This window comes from Brienomyrus brachyistius, chromosome 1 (assembly GCF_023856365.1).
Source record: "Brienomyrus brachyistius isolate T26 chromosome 1, BBRACH_0.4, whole genome shotgun sequence".
NCBI classification, from domain to species: domain Eukaryota; kingdom Metazoa; phylum Chordata; class Actinopteri; order Osteoglossiformes; family Mormyridae; genus Brienomyrus; species Brienomyrus brachyistius.
The window spans coordinates 30,601,726-30,620,491 of record NC_064533.1 but is presented as its reverse complement, the minus strand read 5'-3'; the positions used below and the strand labels follow the sequence as shown (position 1 = coordinate 30,620,491).

Sequence of the window (18,766 nt, the reverse complement as noted above, 5' to 3'; positions counted from 1 at the left end):
AGGAAACCTGAAAAAAACAGTCACATGCAGAAAGGAGAATCACACATAGAGAGGAGTGAGAGCCAGCAGAATAAGCTACCTGGAGCTTCATCGGTGCACAAAAGAAGCACTTGAACATGCTCAGCTAGACGGAGCTTCCGGTAATAGGCGAGGCTGAGCTTTCAATGAATTACCAGCAACAAGTGCAAGTTAGCATTAGTGCACTAGCTATACACTACAAACACAGCAAGAACCTCATACAGAAGCTGCCCAAATCAATGAGAAGTGCAAAAAAGCATTCAGCATACACAAGTGTCCACCTAAGGGATCACTGTCATTTGCCATCGGCTGAGCAGGGAACAGGGAACCAGGACGCAGGAAATGGAGAGTCGGGAACAAGGGGTTCATTCCGTAGAACAAGCAGAGTGAGGTACAAACAGCGAAAGACTTCAATGACGGAACTGGAGATACATACTCTTACACAGGACTTAATGAAACAACAAGAAACAGCTGGTAACACCGGGATTTCACATGAGGCTAACGAGAGGGGTGTGGCACATGGAAGGATCGGAGGGGGGCGTGTCACATGGAAGGATCGGAGGGGGGCGTGGCACATGGAAGGATCGGATGATCGGGCATGACAATCACAGGAACAGTTCAGTTGTACAGAGTGTTTTTATTAAAGGAAGAGTCACACAGACGACTTCATTAATATAATATTCTCTAAACTAGGTCCTAAATTATCATGTCCAACTAATCCATACATATTCCAAACACTTATCCAACACACGGTTACGTGGACAGGCCGGGGACATCCCCCAATGGCATGCAAGAGATTATAATCAGTGATCAGATTTTTTAATTCTTTCACCACGTATTTGCTTGATTTATTTGATTTATTGTGTGACGAAAGGATAGCAAATCTGCTCCATAAACTTGTGACTGACTTGTGTTAGAATTACTTTGACTACTGTCCAAATTTCTAGATAAAAGAAATGAAATACTTTCCTCGCGGGCATTTTTTTGTGATCCATAAAGCCCTTTGTATGTCATATGAATCAGACGACCAGGATTTCAGTGATGTTGACGTTTGATAGGCCACAGGAGCAGGCCTTCCTTTTGAAAGCTTCCACTTGTGTCAGTTGAACGTCACTGGATAGTCAGGTCTTGAAAATGTAAATGTACTCTAAGCATGAACTTTCAGATTCGATTTGAGGTTGCTGGCTCTGGCCTTTAGAATGACCATGGAGACCTGTGGTTCATCCCTTTCATGATTGGTCATCAGAGACTTCTCTCTGGAGCTTTTCCTGCAGTAGGTCTGTTGGTGTGTGGGGTAAATTGGTTTTCACATTGGTTTTCCTGCATGTAGATATCCAGTAAACCATGATAAAATTGTTTTACCACTAAATACCTGTTGGAGTTCAGCTAGGAGATGTGCTTCCATATTGGCTGAGAAGTTGCCGGACTTGGTGCAGCTCCTGGATATACTGGATTTGGTCCAACCTGTACTGGGTAAGAGGTTAGAAGACGGATGGATCATTGGATGGATGGAAAATCAAATCTTCGTTTTTGGTGACATTTTCTATTTCTAATATTTTTCCGTTTTCCGTTTATGACATTTCTTTGTGATAATCTAAAATAACAGGGACTTAGAAGTGGGATGAGAGGCAGTCGCAGTTCCAGCAGGAGCTTGAAGAGTGCTTCTATGTTACAGAGATCTGTGGAGATCACAGTGCAGCATTTATCACCAGTGAAGACCTGGAGAAAAAGTATCTGAGGGACCATGGTGGGATTCTGGAGTTCACCGCAGGGTCACAGGAATATGTACTGAGCTCCTGAGGTAATCTTCAAAGTAAATGTCATTTTAAAAACCCAGAGCAATCTTAGAAATGCACATTGATAATAATCCTGCTGCTTCTGTGTGAAGGCTGGTCACCTTCTCATTCTACCTTACAGATGTGGAGCAAACAAACAAGCTGCCAGATGCCAGGAGGCTGGTCAGAAGACGGCCCGTGTTTGTCCCTGCAGCAGCCATGAAGTCTGCGGGGAGAAGGTGCTGCATTCTGGGAGATATTTCACTGACTACAAAAACATGCACGGATCTTTGCTTTGTTAGTTATTGAACTGTGTGTATATTTCAGGCCAAGCAATTCAGAATTCTGTCGGGTGAACATGCGAGTGCTTCTCCTGCCAAGCCTTTATAAACCGGGTGTGTACTGTATATGCACATATATGCTAATGATGAAACATAACGTAATAGTGAAAAGACATGCAATTTAAATATAATGAAATCATATACATGCTGTGTATTCCCCTATAATGTGCTGCCATCCCACCCCTGCATCTCTAATATCACTCATTCTTTTCCTCTCCTTCTCTGTGGTTTCCTGTTGGATGGAACAAACTGAAACCCAAACTCCACCAAATGCAACACTCAGCTTTAAATCAGATCCCAGTTATATCCCAAATTAGATGGAATCCTCATATTTCCCCACAGCCATGTTTTGCTTCTCTCTGGGCCATTTTTTAATTGCACACTCAAGCAGGAATAATACAGGAAATACTCATAATAATCATCTCCATGAAGTATGATTAAAGATCATAAATCATTTCTACCTCATATTACCACCAAATTAGCATAAACAAGCAAATCTAATAAATTTTAATACACTGTACAAAAAAAAAGATTTTGAATAAATATTCAGACAAACACAGATAAATAGATAAATCCATCAAGTTATAGTTGATAGTTGCATGAATAAATTAACATAGAGAAAGAAATAATATAGGTCTTTCTTCTCTGTTCATTATTTAATCAGTCTGTAAGAGATAAGACTTCCATAAAAGCTAAACACAAATTCACAAATAGTGTAATTGTTGTGTGTGTATGTGTGTGTGTGTCTTAGTGTATGTTATGTATATTTAATTGTGGGGACTTAATGTCTAAATAATGTGAATGTGAAAAATGTATTTTGACATTGTGGGGACCATTTTTTCGGTCCTCACAAGGATAACCTTAATTTTTATAAAAATCTGTGACTGCAATCTAAAAACTAAAAATGTCACGTCTCGCATTTTGCTTGGTTACTTATGGTTAAGGTTAGGGCTGGGTTGGGGTTAAGGTCGTCATGTTGGGATTAGAGTTTTCCCCATAGAAATGAATGGAGAGTCTCAAAAAGATAGATCAGAAAGATATAATTACACACCCATGTGTGCGTGTGTGTGTGTGTGTATATATATATATATATATATATATATATATATATATATATATATATATATATATATGTGTGTGTGTGTGTGTATAATAATGGTAATACACAGAGATCCACTGCAGGTAGCTGCTTTTAAGTTAAATCCTTGTAATATTATTTCCAAGCATTCGAGTAACTATATTCTGTGTGTGTGGAGTTCACAGATTCTCTCTTGGGTTTCAAGTCAAAGCCTATGCCCAGTAATTGATTGGCATCCCTCTGAAAGGCTGGAATAGATTATGATCTCACTACAACCCTGTATTGGATACGTTGTCAGGGAAAACTGATGGATACATGCTCTCTAAATGTGATATGTTCCCAGAAGCAATACCTAAAGAATGCTAATATAGACAACGTTGCTTAAATCCCTACGAATCAATCAAATGACAGGATGTTGTTTTTGGCGCTGTCTCTTTAAATACATCATACAGGATAGATCTGATTGTAATCAGACAAGACTAGTCTATTCTGAGCAATTTGGCTGTAAATCAGATGAGCCGATGTCTCTTTGACAGACTAGTGACATAATATGTAACATTCAGCTGTGCCCCAAACCAGTGTTACTGAGGTAGATCCAAAGTTCTAAATTATTCATGAAAACATTGTCCTGATCCAAAGTAAAGTACATAAGTGAAGGTCCTAGCTAGTACAGTACATGCTCAGTGCCTGAGGGTGTCAGACAAACCTCAAAACAGGGCATCACGTCCATATTTCCTATGACTATTGTTGACTATTGTTTCGCAACCCAGTCCTCATTACTCATTGTGTGGGCCAGGTGTTCTGGGAGATGGAAGGGAGCCAAACTGTGGACTGGGTTGTAAAATACTTTTCTAACCTAATCACAATTATATTGCAACTCTATTGCAAATCTCACCCCAACCCAGTACAGGACAGTAGAGGGAACATGGACAGCGGTAGCCCCTGATGAACAGAAAGGAGACTGTTCTCTGAACTTGTCGTTGTGTGGGTAGCTGGTGGCACTCATGGGACTCTGAGGGCAGAACAGAAAATAATTGGTTCAGAGATATAACCAATCAGACTGTAGAGGAAGTGGGACCAACCAATCACATGTCTTGGTCCCACCTCCTCTAATTGCTTGGATCCACCTCCTCTATAATCTGTTAGCACGTTGCTGTACCTAATTAACTGGCTACTGACTGTGTAATGTGATCTAAAGGAAACTAAATGGAAGTTGGTATGCTGATGCTCAGCCGGTTCTCATGTGAACCTGCCCTATGGTAACAACTTAAAATCTGGAGCTCTCAAAATGCAAATTGCATCCATTTTACACTATGGCCACTTTATGAAATGGGGCAAAGCAGAAAGCCTAATCAATAGAAAGTGTTTTCTGAAATTACCTACTTCCATTAGGCCTGACAAATTGTTTGGACTTCTGCCCGGAGTGTGCCCAGGGAGCAAATGGTGTCACAGAGTGGCTTGGTGGCCCTCTGTTTTTTATGGGATGTACTGCATTAGGAAGGATCGCCTGCTATATCTTCCTAAGGCATTCATCGTACAGGAATACGGATCCTCTCTGTCAGAATGCATCAGCCGCCCTCCATGTCTTCATTTTACCTTAATATAAGTAAGAGTCACCACGGTAATGTAATATAAATCCCCCATGTGGTAGGACAGCAGCTTACAGCCATCTTGGTATTTTCTAGTTTCCAGGACACTTGCTGAGAGCAGAAGCCCACCAGCCGAGTGTGTAATAAGCAGCATTGCTGGTTATGTACTGGGCCTTAGCTTATGCTATGCCTGTGTGTTCAGGGTTATTTACAGCTACTGTGCAAAATCGATGGTGCTACGGAGTCCCACTCCTCAGAAATTTGGTGCTGCTTTTGCCCAAAACAAGCAGAGGGCAAATTGCTCTCATTTGGGCAGTGTCCGGCTCTGTGAAATAAGACTTTGCGTCCATGATCAGAAGGTCTCCAGGTCAAATCTTTTGGCTGGTAGAGTGATTTCACCATTAGGCCCCTAAGCAAGGCCCTTAACCCCAACTGGTTCCGGAATACGGCCAGACCCTGCTCTCTCATCCTTACACTGTGCTATAAGTGTAATTTTATTTCCAGAACTGTGATTGGTCAATTCACCATTTTAATTGTAGGTGATGGTGTAATTGTGGTAATTCTTTCATATATAGTACATAATGCAAAATTGCCTCAAGCAGTGGTGGAGGAACTTCATTTTGGGGTGGGGGTCATGCTGTTTAATATTATTTATCGGGAGACTGCCTTATTAGTATTTGGAGCACATATTAGCTGCCCTGTGCAGAGTGGGAGTAGTGTGGGAGATGCCCTAAGGACTGTGGAGAGGCACACATATGACATTAGACATAGTGGATGAGTTTTTGATGTGCGTTACTGGTGGGGGAGGGCACCAGAGCTTCAAGTTGGGAGCATTTGGCAGGAAATCGCACACCGGGATGCTCCCATAGACCAGTGTGCATCTCTGACTAGATATTCTGTTTAAATATTTAAGTTGATTCTCCCCCAGTCAGTGGTGCTGGGGGAGCTCTGGTTTGCCCTGGAGGGGAGTCAGAGCCTCTGTAATTCCATGGCTTCACCTCTTGACAGTAAAAATAAACCTCTTATTCTACATCATGCCTCTGCATCGCCACAGTCCAAACGAGGAAGCTGAGCAAACGAGGTATAAGAATGATTTTATATGCTGAGACTATAGTAAAATTTTTGGATTAATGATTAAGGCAAAATGTGCACCTGAAATGTAATGCAGCGCAAGGCTGATGGATTAAACCAGGGGCTTGGCAATCGCTGCATGAGTCACCACCAGGAAAGCTCACCTCTGACCTTCTGTTCCAGCGGGGGCCAGGCGAGGTTTACACAAGGTCCCCAGGGAACGGCTTTCCTTAACAATGCTCATGTGCCGACATTATTCTCGCATTTAAGTGGTGCTCTGTGACCCAGAGCAGTTAGAATGACCACATCATGATGGACTGTGTCAGTGGTGATTCTTACACTCCAGTTCCTCCGACTGCTTTTACTATGTCGGCCCTTCGTCCCTAATGGGTTTGCTGAAGCTAGTATTTGAGCGATATGTGATCTAGCCTAGCGTACAGCAAATCCAAATGAGCAGGTAGCCCTGAAGCTAATGCATGCTGGAATTTCACAGCACTGTGTGGACACTTTCACTGGAATCAGACAGGAAGGACTAATGGGAATGATTTCAGATTTTTAGACTGAGGTCAATCTTGGTTATTTGTATCGTCCTTGTGAAATAACGAGATCAAGGATGCCGTAATGTCAATATTAGCATTGCATCATTCGTGAGATGACGGATGGCTCAACAGTGGCGGTGTCAGAGTTAAATCGAATGCCTGCCAGCAGCCACCTGAGTAATGAATCCCAGTTAGCCCAGTTTGGCTGTTGTTCCCTTGTGACTTTATACAGGGTCAGCTGGGTGGATTTGAAGGCCAGTTTGGGGAGATGAAGGATGGTCTGAGTACCCTATGCGCAGATCTGCAGGCACCCCCCTACTGTATTTGTCTAGCTTACATTCTTCTAGTAGATTCCAGTGTTATGTTTTGCATGATGAAGAATTTTGGTTACTTGAACCTTTCTGATCAGTACATTTGTCCTGCCCTTTTTCAGACCTGTTACCCAAAGCCCAGCAGACAGTTTAGTATCATTACCTTATTTTATTTGTGTCCTCGCATAAAATATAGGAATTCATATCTAACCTCAGTTGAATTAATCGGGATGCTGGAGCCCAAGTTGTCAGATGAATCTTATTCTTTCCTGATCAGTCTGCGCCCCGATCCTTACCCTTGTTCAGGCCCACGGCGCATGATTCTTGGGAAAAAATGACTTCAGCCTGGCCACCATGGTGTGCCACCCCTTCCACCAGGGCCAGAACTTTTCAGGAGCCCCAAGCCAAGCCTTGGGAGACCCAAGGATCAGTTGGAGGATCAGTTCACGTCCTCTACAGCACAGGTAACTCGGGGTCCCTAGCAACTACCTACTGTCTCAATAGCTGGAACCGACCTACCGTTCTCCTAGGCTCTCTGCTGGACTCCATTGGGGGCCCACGCCTGGGACATCCTTCCCAGTTGTCACCCAAAGAAGGTGGGTCTGCCTGTGGTTAGGAGCTGGGAGTAGTGACTCAGCACTGATCAGCGCTGCTGGGCACAGTCTCCATGATCGTGTGAGAAGCTTACAGATCTGGAATGGAGTCTCTGTTCCATTGGCCTGAGAGGACCTGAAATGATGTGGGTGTTTCACAAAGATGTTGTCGGGTCAGCTTCCAAAGGTGGGTATATTATTCATACCCATGACCATGTACAGGAAAACGAGTTGGAACATGGATGGATGGAAAATATAAAATAACCTCATCATTATTTTAACATTAATATTAAATTTGCTCATAAGTAACTTTGCCTGTGGAAATTTTTCAGCTGAGGGCGATTTTTCAAAACCACCCTGAGTACAAACAGTACAATTCAATTAACTGGCGATTATACTGATCTAGAAACCTTGGCTTTTCGTGGGAGCCTGAGGAAAGGGCAAATTGAATTAGTACACTACTTCCTTACATCATAGGACATTCATCAAATAGCTAGTGTACCCATCGACTGAGCAGTCATTGAAGCTAATGGACCAGCAGGAAAATAAAAATATATTAATAAAATAGCATGCAAGAGTTGAACTATGGACCCTGATGGATATTCTTATAAATATGAAATGATGCTTAGGACAACCTTCATGCATAGGTCCAGGCGAACATTATTATTCTCTGGCCGCAGGATCTTAATAATAATACAGTAACAGACTTTGAATAAGAGATGCAGCTCCTATTGCAATACTCACTTTAGTTTCTGTTACATATAACAGCCCTTTCGGCTATATGTATAATAAAGTCGTTGATGTACTTGCCGACAATGTATGATTGGTAAAAGGTTGGTAACAGTTCGGCCATTCAACGGCGGGTGCGTGACATTACCTAATTTTAGCGCTGTTTAAATATTAATGCCATATTTGTAGGACTGAATGGGGCGGGGGCTAGGGGCGTCTTTTTAATTTCTGATACGACGCGACCAATGAGAAGCCGGCAGCATGAATGAAGGCAATAAACCGAGCGCGTCCCCAGCCTGCTTTGTTCAACTGGGAGGCGGCGGAGAGCCCCGAAAGACAGGTAAATAAGGGCGTCCCTTTGCAAAATACTAGTTAAAACGATTTTTAAAGCATTGCAAAGCGCTGACATTGGCATTATTAGTCGATCTGGAGCGTTAATTGCATGATCGGGTAAACGGAAGGTCTCAGTCGCTGGCGTGACTTTCCCATAAACTGAAGCGATCGCTTGTCAGTGTGTAACGTGGCACCGCTGTATAGATGTTTAATGAAATCTATAAATAAATCTTTATTTTCACAGTTGTAGGTATTGATCAAGTATATTATCAGATATTCAGATGATTCTTAGTTAAAGGGTCATTTTTTGTCGTAGCTCCGGGATTTCTTTGTGCCCGATCGAAACACAATGACTAATATTCTCTGCCAAGTGTAATAAAAATATGACGAAGCAGTCGGATACCTGCATGTATCCAATGCGACAGGAACCGGCGCGGATTTGGGGGGTGACTCAGACACGCCGGTGCGGTGATGCACTTGTTGAAAATACCTCTGGTCTGCCCCCCAAAACTAGATGCATCATTTTTTTTCTTTTTCTGAAACTGATAGTTTGCTACCACTTTTAAAAGATGCTGTACGTTTTTGTCACACCCGCTGCACAAGGACAATACTAATAACAGGCTGTCATATTTCCTGTAAAGGATGGGAAAAAAAGGATTAAAGTGACAAAAGTTGAAAGTGTTCTTGTACGATGAGCGGCTTTCAGGTCTGTTGTAGGATGATGTGGAAATGCAGCTTTGAGAGGGTGACTGCGATGCGGATCTGCTGCAGACCAGCGCTGGCACATGGCTGGAGTGGAGGACGCAGCTAAAGGTCCTTCACGTATCTCACTACATTACAAACCGACTGCCTCGGGGTTTATACTCACTCATAATGTACAGATGTTTTTCCCCACTTAAATGTCTGTTAAACCGCCACGATGCATTATAAACACTTCGCGCAAGAATATGATAATACGATTGCCCCTGGTTTTCGCTTTCATTTGTGACTTTTAACGTTGAGGTTCAGGTTGGTCTGATCCTGTGACCATGACATGAATCTAGCAAAAAAAAAAAAAAAACGCAGACGATGTACAGCGAATGCAACCGAACTCCCTATGGCGCTTCAGATTTCTATATGTTCTCCCACAGTATGCGTCCTTCTTTAATAATGCCTCTTTTCATCTCACGATACTTGCTGCATTTAATTAGTCCCTTATTTAATACTCTTCACAATGAGCCAATTTAACATTACTCTTTTGAGTAATTGCAAAATTATCTCTGTTGTTAGGTTACTTATGAAGGCAGTCTTTTATGAATGAACATTTGCGCTGATATGAAAGATATATGTTTTGTTGTTGTTATATCCATTTAGTTTTTAAAAGCCTTATTGGAAGCTATGTTAAGGTTTTCCTGGCCCGATGAAGGTTACTCCTAAGGGTAAATGCTAATCAGACTTGGGGTAGTGGGTACATTAGTATGACAGGCTTGCTCACGCCACAATGAGAATAGTTTGATGATATATGACTCCCACATTAATCAGACACCGCTTTGTGTTTTGCACTTCAGTAATACTGTATTTGTGCTGTATAACAAGATCATTTTTAAAACTTGTGAAACTTTGTTGCATTCATTGATCAGTACTCTATATGAATTTGTAGGTTAATATACGATGGTAGCAATATCATAAAAATGTCCCCATGTTTATTGCATCTGTACATTTTCTACACTGCAGTTGGCTCAGATGATGCCCTTCCTGTTCACCCCACTTCTGGGTAATGTTACCAAACACTGCAAACTGTGTGGGATTTTGGCAAGTGTGTGATATCTGACCCTCATTTAGGGCCATAACAAGGTGATTTGTGCTGAGAAGTGATAATGCAATATTGGTTGATCCCATCGGACCAAATAGTGGTGACCTGCTGATATACGTGTATTTTGTTTAATTAACACGGGAGAGAGAATTCTTCCAGTTCACGTGATCTGTAGCTTGGGTTGAAGGTCAGAGGTGAGACCATAATCCTGCAGTAGTGAGTAGCATATTGCATTGGGTGAGCAAAGCAAAACACCCCCATTGTTTGAAAGTCAGAAGAAATGTGCGAGTAATTAATTCTGACAAAGTCCAGTGGCAAATAATACGAGAAAATGGGGAAAAAAATAGAAATGGTTGCTTAGCAACAAATGGGGAGGGAGCTGGATGTGGTTTCTCGTCAGGCTCACGCTGGAGAGTTTCAGCGGAGTCACAGTAATTAGGTTCCTGTGCACTGAAGGTGTGACATGATGATATTGATGCAGCAGTACGATGACCTGTGGTGACTGGTGACTTTCTGCGTGACGTCAGACTAATCATGCAGTGAAATAAGTAATAAGTCCAGTATGGAAAGCAGGATCTCTTGATTAGTGGACACCTAGAAGTGAAGCTTGAATCTCCACGCATGTTGCCTTTTGAGGGAGCACACACAGCTGTGTGGATTCTCCTCACGTTTCAAAGCTTTCACTTATCTGCAAACCCTTTATTATGTCAGTACTTGTTTGCCCTATAGAGGAGGATGTGGGATGGATATTACAGACTCCACTAATCGCCAAACCAGTTCTCCCAGCAGCTTTTCTGCTACTGGAACCAGTTTTATTGTCACGATACTTTAACTCTGATACCATACAGATGTGATTTTACCAGAAAGTCATATTAGATCATGGCTGATGACAGGTCAGTGAAGCTGATGTACATTTTAAAGCAATTATTTATTTAGGATATTATTCAATCTGGAAATTCTGGTATGGGTGTCTAACACTGAAGAGATCAACACTATTAAAATATATTGAATCGATTGAATTGTTAAGGTAGATTGTGAACTTATTTTTTTTTTATGTTATGGGGACCATTTTTCAGGTCCCCACAAAGATCTGTTAATGCCATCAAATTGCGTGTTTGATTACTTATGGTTAAGGTTAGGGCTGGGTAGGGGTTAAGGTCGTCATGTTGGGATTAGATTTTTCGAATAGAAATGAATGGAGAGTCCCCACAAAGATATAATTACAGACGTGTGTGTGTATGCGTGCGTGTGTGCGTGTCTGTGTATTTCACAATGGTGTGGCGTCCCATCCAGGGTATCCCCTGCCTTGCGTCCTGTATATCCTGATTAAATGACTATGGGTGGGTGGGTAATGATGATAAAGATCAAAGTCATGCTGCCCTTTTCTTGGTGTTGGTACAGACTATTGCGTCGTCTGTCTGATTACACAGACTGAGCAGAGAGCACAACATGCTATTTACCGCGTCCGGAGCGTCGGATGTGTGTTGTGATTACAGAGCGGTGCAGGTTCGCGGGATGGCACCTGAGCTCCCAATGCGCGGCCAGGGGGGGTTCCTGAGACGGGCCCCTGTTCCAAGCCCTGTGTACGTTACCCAGCACTCTCATGGGCATCAGCTGGCAGTCAGGACAGAGAGCTTTACCTCACCTGGGTATTATTGAGGTTAGAAGGTGGTGCTTCGGGGCCAAATTGGTTTCTGTGTCTGTCCCTTAAGAGAGAGGCTTTCAGGACCATGCACAGGGGACAGCTCCAAATAGCCCCCACCCCACAGCCACTCTGACGTGTGTCGGCCTCAGGTTAATATGTGTGAAGAAATGGCATTTCAGGAGAATCTCACAAATTTTGTTTTTTAGAGTTTTTGTTCTGTGAACTTCATGGTATGAGGGAACTTCTGCGGAGTGATATGTGCTTTGGGTTAGACATTACAGAATCTACCAGGCCAAGAAAATGAAAACTTCCGTAAGATGCTGAAGTACAGGCAGTCAGCCTCCTGGTTACGAACAAGCTCAGTTACGTAAGTCTGTCTTTAAGGTGAATTTGTAGGTAAGTTGGAAAAATAATCATATAGTACATAATAATAGGAATAATTATACAGTAATAATTAAAGTAACTGCATACGGTTCTGTACTGAACCTCAAGCTAACGAACCACTGAAGCTACACGATGTTTTCATGAGCGTAACAAAGTAGTATTTCGTTTGTTATTATGAACCATTGTATTTAACCCAAATTTTTTGTATAATTGGCTTTATTGCAGTCCATTCATATGTACAAGTTGTCTGTAAGTTGGAAGTTCTCAACCCGGGGATGACCTGCATATAATTTGTGTTTTTATTATTTTATTTTTTTTTGGGGGGGGGGGGGGGGGGGGAATCATTACATTGACTAATTCATTTTCTACTACATTTACGATTTCTCAGCTCATTTCCTATAGTATATGTTTTTGTGATAGTTACACATTTTCTTTTTTGAAAGATTCATTTTTATGTTATAAGAAGGCTGTATTTAAATTATTGGCATTTATTATACCCAATCAACCCAGTTCTTAATGAAATGGCCAGTAAATTTCTAGACTTGAATTTCCTGACTCACTAAATAACTTTAAATGCTGCGTTTTAAATGCGATTTCCTGTCAGCTTGGTTTGACCTATGTGTGAAAGCCCCTAGGCCAGGCTTTAAGCGCATTAAAGGCGACGCGTCCGCGAGAGAGCTTCTCCATCACGCCAGCTATCTGCAGCCTCTGGGTAATCTCTCAGCATCTTTATGTGTATCCTTTTATCCTTTTGGTTTTTCCTTTTTTAGAAGTTTTTTCAACAGTTAAGACATTTGATTGGTCACGAGCAACAAGTGAGTTGGAAGGTTTCAGGTATAGCCGGAGTGAAGAGGAACTAAGACAAGAACACAAGAACTAACACAAGAACTAGCAAATGATCAATACACAATGGACTAGAAATGTGGAATTATCAGTGCTGTGAAAACGCATAGACCTGACAGCTCGTGACATGTCGGGTCTATGTAGTACTGCGGTGTTGCATATTTAGCTGTTGATGGTTTTGACTGCTTGGGGAAACAAACCAAAAAAGCTGCTAGTCGTTGTTCTGATGCTGAGAAACCTGCCAGCAGGTGCGAGAACATCTTCCGTCTTGGGCTCTGTGATAAACCTTCAATCTTATTATACAGCTGCAGCTGAAATATATGTGTACTAGAATATACACACAATTTTTCTTCTGCTGTATGATATAGTTTGTCATTTTTCATCTTGGATAGAAGTGAAATATATATATGGTTTTGAAATGTCTGATGTTTAATAATTATAAATTACTGTTAGTGGTCGGAGCAGAACCTCATTTGTCATATGCCCTTATCCGATGTGGGTCTCGCACAGTACAGTCGCACCTTTTTGGACTTCTGGAGCTGAGTACCTGTGAGAAACATACACAAGGGGTGAAAAAGATTGAGAGCTGAGGCGTGCTGCCTTCCATCTCCTTCCCTTAGCTGGGTGTGAGAACTCTCTGCCTGAAGGGGCCTTTTCTGTCTTCATTGCTCTTACGTCCTGTCTTCACCATGCAGGCTCACGTCTCCCTACGGCGATTCTTGTGCTCAGTGCTCATCATGCTGGTCACCAAATGGAAAAATAAGCCTCAGACAAACTCATCATAACACTTTCGATCCAAACACGCATGCGATGCCTCCGTTATCCTTGACGTCAGCGTTGAGTTTCCACATGCACGTTTATCCAGGAAGGCTTTATGTACCATCTCGAGGTGCTCATCCCCAGATCAATATGGCAAATGTTCTTTATGCTTGACCCTCCTGTAAACAAAATATTGCTTGGTGGGGTTCAAATCCATGTTTAATGGTTTCTATTTCAGAACTGGCAGCCCTATTGATTGATATTCAGCTAAGAGGTGTTTTACAATTTGAAATGAAAACATTAGACATTAGTACATGGATTTCATAATGTTTACTAAATTACTCGTCATTTCGAGGGAATCATCTCTATGAATACTTAGTATTGCACGTTTACTAATGTTTTTCTTTAGCTGCTTAATGGTTCTGCACTGCAGTTATTTAAGTTAATACGTATGATTCGCTGTAGGTTCAGTTTCAAGCACATAATCCTTTGCTGGCCATTATCGAAACTCATTCGTACATTTATACTTTATGGGAATACCTGCCTTTATTCAACTATTCCGATATTGCAGTTGTGATGGGATAATTGTGGGATAATTTCAGGTGAAATTATTTTGGTACTTTTGATTATCTTGTACAATTTTATGTTATTTTTGTGACATTTCTTACGTCTCTGAAATTTCCATTCACCCCATGATAGAATATTCAACATTTTGCTTTGGTACTTCCTTCACTCCCTGGTTTGAAGTTATGAATGTGCTAGTTTTTCCCACACAAGCAGCATGCGAAATGCAAGACGTTCTTAAGCCACCTATCTTTGAGTTGCCGATTGTGCTAGTGGTCCTGTAGGTGGCGTGGGTCAGCTTTCCCTCGCCTTTTATGCACTTTCCATTTCTTCCACCGAAAGCTGATGTCATGGTGTCTCCACAGGAGTGTGATCCATCCCAGAAAGGCCTCGTCCCACCGTCCACCATGAACTACCTGCGCAGGCGTCTGTCTGACAGTAGCTTCGTGGCCAACCTACCCAACGGCTACATGATGGACCTGCAGCGGCCGGACGGACCTGCCACTGTCCCTCTGCCCTCCCAGCAGGGCTCCACTGCTGGCCCAGGCCCTGCCTCATCCTCCTCTGCCTCCTCCTTTCTTAGCTCCTTCTCCAGCGTGGTCAAACCCTCGCAGAACAATCAGAGTGCTGGACAGGCGGACGCACGGCCTTCTGTACCTGCCATCTCCAAGCAGGTCCCGCCCACATCCGTCCCCTTGAAACCGGCCCCACCCACAGCTACCCCTTCCAAGCCGGCCCCGCCCACAACCATCTCCTCTAAGCCAGCCCCGCCCACAACCATCTCCCCCAAGCTGGCCCCACCCACGACCGTTCCTTCCAAGCCGGCCCCAGTTGCGACTGCCCCACCTACGCTAGTGCCACGCAAGCCCAAGATTCTTCTGGTCATCGATGACCCCCATACCGACTGGTAAGAGCACCTAAACCACTGGGCCGCATCCCAAGAGCTCGCCAGACTTCCTGCCCTGCTCTCACAGCTCTGGGCATTAATGTCTGTCACACAAACGGCAATGAATGAAAAGGTGAAGAGGGATCTGCCCTGATCACAAAAGGGGCGTGCAGGGTTTACACAATGTCTTGTTGTTATTGCCCCATCAATGACATAAGCAGTTATCATAAAGTGAAAAATGAGCAGGTGCAGATATTATATGGCTTCCTTTCTATAGTTGATATCATCATCATCATCATCGGAACCCTTTATTGCTGATGCAATATACCATGGCACCAGTCACAAGTACCGGTGAAGAGCAGGCCATCAACCGACCTTACATATACACAGACATCACAGTAGGGGGAAGACCGGCCGGGAGACAGGGGAAGTGAGAAGAATAGAAACAAGATAACATGGTGGGAGAGGAGGAGAATAAAAAAACACCCCCCAGAATGCACTCCAGTAGGGAGTACATTGTGGGAACCGAAAAAAACACCTCAGCAACATAAGCACATGGGCACTACACCTTACATAAAAATGACACGACTTGCAACGGGTAGCGGAAGGGGGTGTGGAGGTGACCCAGCAGAGACAGACAGCCATCCGGTCCTGCTGCCATAGAAACGGCGCTGGTCAGACCCGCCTGTTCACGCTGGGGGTATGAAGCGGCGGAGGCGTGGGATGGGGTGAGGGTAAGTCCTTGGGATTGGGGGAGAGGAATGCAAGAGAGTCTCACTGCCTTGTTCTTCTGGGGGAGTTGTTAGTTCCAGCAGCAGCCTTGGCCAAGGCCAGTGCTGATATGGGGGAGCCAAATACTTGATAGAATAAGGTTGTTTGGGTTTCCATGCGGGGAGCTGAAATTTCCAGCTCCTCTAATGTCCACGCTGATCTCCGCCATCCAATAATTTTTGCAAAGCTGTTAGCTTCTCCACGATGTTATCCAGTTTGCGATCCATCTGCACAGTCTGAGTGCTAACAGCTCTGCCCACTCCATCAATCATTCCGGCCAGCCTAGTGGGGCTTTGAGAGGCTGTCACCGTCTTCTTCAATCTTTGATAAACCAGGGCAATGCCTAATCCAATCAGCATAATACCTGTAATCATGGTTCCGAATAAGTAAATGTCTTCAATGTCCTCCACGGAAAGAGCTGCCAGGCACACGACCCTCCACCGCTCCCATCCGTCCATCGTGTAGCCCGCTGCGTACGTTCCTGCAGGACAGTCAGGTTCCCCCGACCCTAGGCTTCTCGTCGAGAAGATGGTGTCAATTGCGTTGAGAGACCAGCTGATCAAATCCATAATTTTTCGTAGTTTGGAGAGCAGGGCTGAGAGAGTCTCTTCACAGACACAGTATAAGACAGTAGACTAGACGAGACGAGAGGAGCGAAGCAGGGAAGATAAGGGGAGGGAGAGGGTAAGAAGTGCGACCGCCTCCGATGAGAGCCAAAGCCAGTGTTATTCTAGGATTACAGTACATTACAGGAGGCTCGTTTATCTTTTATCCCTGATTTAGAGCATCAAAAACTGCCCCATCCATTTGTGTGTAAAGTCAACTCTATTCTATGAAATAAGTCCATAAACTTTTGTTGCCCTGGTTACCGGAGCAGGTACCTGACCAATGGCTGCTCAGGACGCCTGTCCGCGTTGTGCTGCCTTCCATCTTAAATTGGATCATCCCTTAATATGGCTCCGTATCCCATTGCAGCCCTTGGGACTGGGGCTTGTCTGTGAGGCTCAGCTCTTTGTGTTACTGCCGCACCAGATCACATGTCATCTCTGTGGGTTTTTAAATCTTAACAGAAGTAACGATAACATTGACTTTATGAGGCCAGGTATAGTCCTTGGAGTTCAGGTTTGTAATGTTCACTTTAACCCTACAGCTGACCCCTTCCATACTGGTCCGAATAAATAGCATATTTTTATGTTTACACTTTGAAGTTGGAAGATTATGTACACGCAGGTTGAAGTTATTAAAACTCATTTTTTAACCAGTCCACAAATTTCATGTTAGCAAAGTCGGTTAGCGCATCTGTTTTGTGCATGACACAATAAATTTTTTCCAATGATTGTTTACTGACAGAATGTTTAAATTTTAAATCACTGTATCACAATTCCAGTGGGCCAGAAGCTTACATGTACTCTGTCAGTACTTGGTAGAATTGCCTTCATATTGTTTAACTTGGGTGATGTGTTTCAGGTAGCTTTCCACAATAAGTTGCTGGAATTTTGGCCCAATCCTTCGCATAATTTTCCTTCCGTTTTCGTTTGTTAACACAAAATCTATGGAGTGTTTAAAAAATGAATTTTAGTGATTTCGACTAAGTGTATGTATACTTCTGACTGAGTATTGTATTCTTCTCCTTTTTATGCAGTACTGTGAAGTGTTAGGCTACCATAGAAAATGACGCTTTAATGATCTGCACTTTGGTGATCTTATAGCCATCTAACAAAGTATCAGTAAATCTCTGGGGAAGAAATTCTTGTGACATTTTATGTTACTGTGCGTCTGCATCATTTTAACTTTTAGTTTGTGTATTTTCCTGAGCAGATATACACCAACTACCCAGATAAGTCGCAGATAAACTTTTAAGAAACTTGTTTTTGCTTTTCGTTACTGTTTAGTAGTAAAACAGTTTCAGAGTTTGCGGAAATATCTGAACAATGAATAAATTTGCTCAGCTGTACCAAATTTAATTACTATCAACATCGGTTTTTCCATAATGTAAATTAAAACCCCCGATACTTAAAGATAGACTAGTTTGCAGATCTCTCTAAAGTCTGCATTATATGAAATTCCCTGCATTGCAAACTTGCAGATTAAAATCTTTACATTCTGCCGTCTCTTTGCCGTGTTTGGTGTCGCCCTGGACAAGGATTTACAGTCAACAAATGGCTGCTCATTGTAAAGCTGTTTCAGGGAAACGTCAGTGCAGTGAAATAGCCGTGTGACGCCTCTCCGGCGAGACTCCAGGTTCTGTTCCCGGGCGCCTGTGTCAGTCGCACTTGGCCAAACGGCCCAGTGAACGGATCATTGACTCCATCATTCGTCAGGGTGTTATCATCCTGCTGACATTCAGCTTCACCAAGGCCCGTGGGTGGGACTGGCAGAATGGTGCTTTCCTCCAGAGGCGACATGTGGAAAGGAAGTGGGCGGATGACAGCGTACACACTGGGGCAGGGGGACAGGGGTGCTGACCGTAGTTCCCCCAGGAGGGTGATGTGGGTGTTGTGTTGTGTGTGGTTTACAGGTTGCTCTTTGGCCATTCAGCTGGGTGATGTCACTCTTAGGTCGTGTAGCATGAACTTGGGCTCTGGCCCATTTTTGTTTCATACCGTTGCAGGAGGATGGTCTTTGAGATGGAGGCAGCAGCAGCAGGTGCTGGCAGGTGGGAACAATGACAGCAGCAGCTGACTGTTAGGGCAAAGCTGACGGTCCCAGATTAGAGCGTCTAACCTGCGAATGATGATGGAGATG

The 18,766-nt window shown here is 43.3% G+C and overlaps 1 protein-coding gene and 1 long non-coding RNA gene across 3 annotated transcripts in view; one reads left to right on the top strand and one right to left on the bottom strand.

Annotated features, from left to right (window-relative positions):
- Window positions 1–772: 772 nt before the first annotated feature.
- On the bottom strand, window positions 773–8,902 carry LOC125738602 (uncharacterized). The gene is made up of 4 exons (XR_007396870.1): window positions 8,781–8,902; window positions 7,242–7,451; window positions 1,391–1,482; window positions 773–1,297 (listed from the first exon to the last, which is right to left on the bottom strand). It is a non-coding gene; the product is annotated as an uncharacterized LOC125738602 (long non-coding RNA).
- Window positions 8,292–18,766, top strand: part of syn3 (synapsin III) — an 84,976-nt gene continuing 74,501 nt past the window's right edge. The window contains exons 1-2 of one of the 2 annotated variants that reach the window (XM_049007703.1): window positions 8,292–8,384; window positions 14,730–15,271. In XM_049007703.1, the coding sequence (XP_048863660.1) occupies window positions 8,310–8,384; window positions 14,730–15,271 (617 nt within the window). In that variant the 5' untranslated portion in view covers window positions 8,292–8,309. The other variant, XM_049007713.1, reaches the window with a different exon arrangement.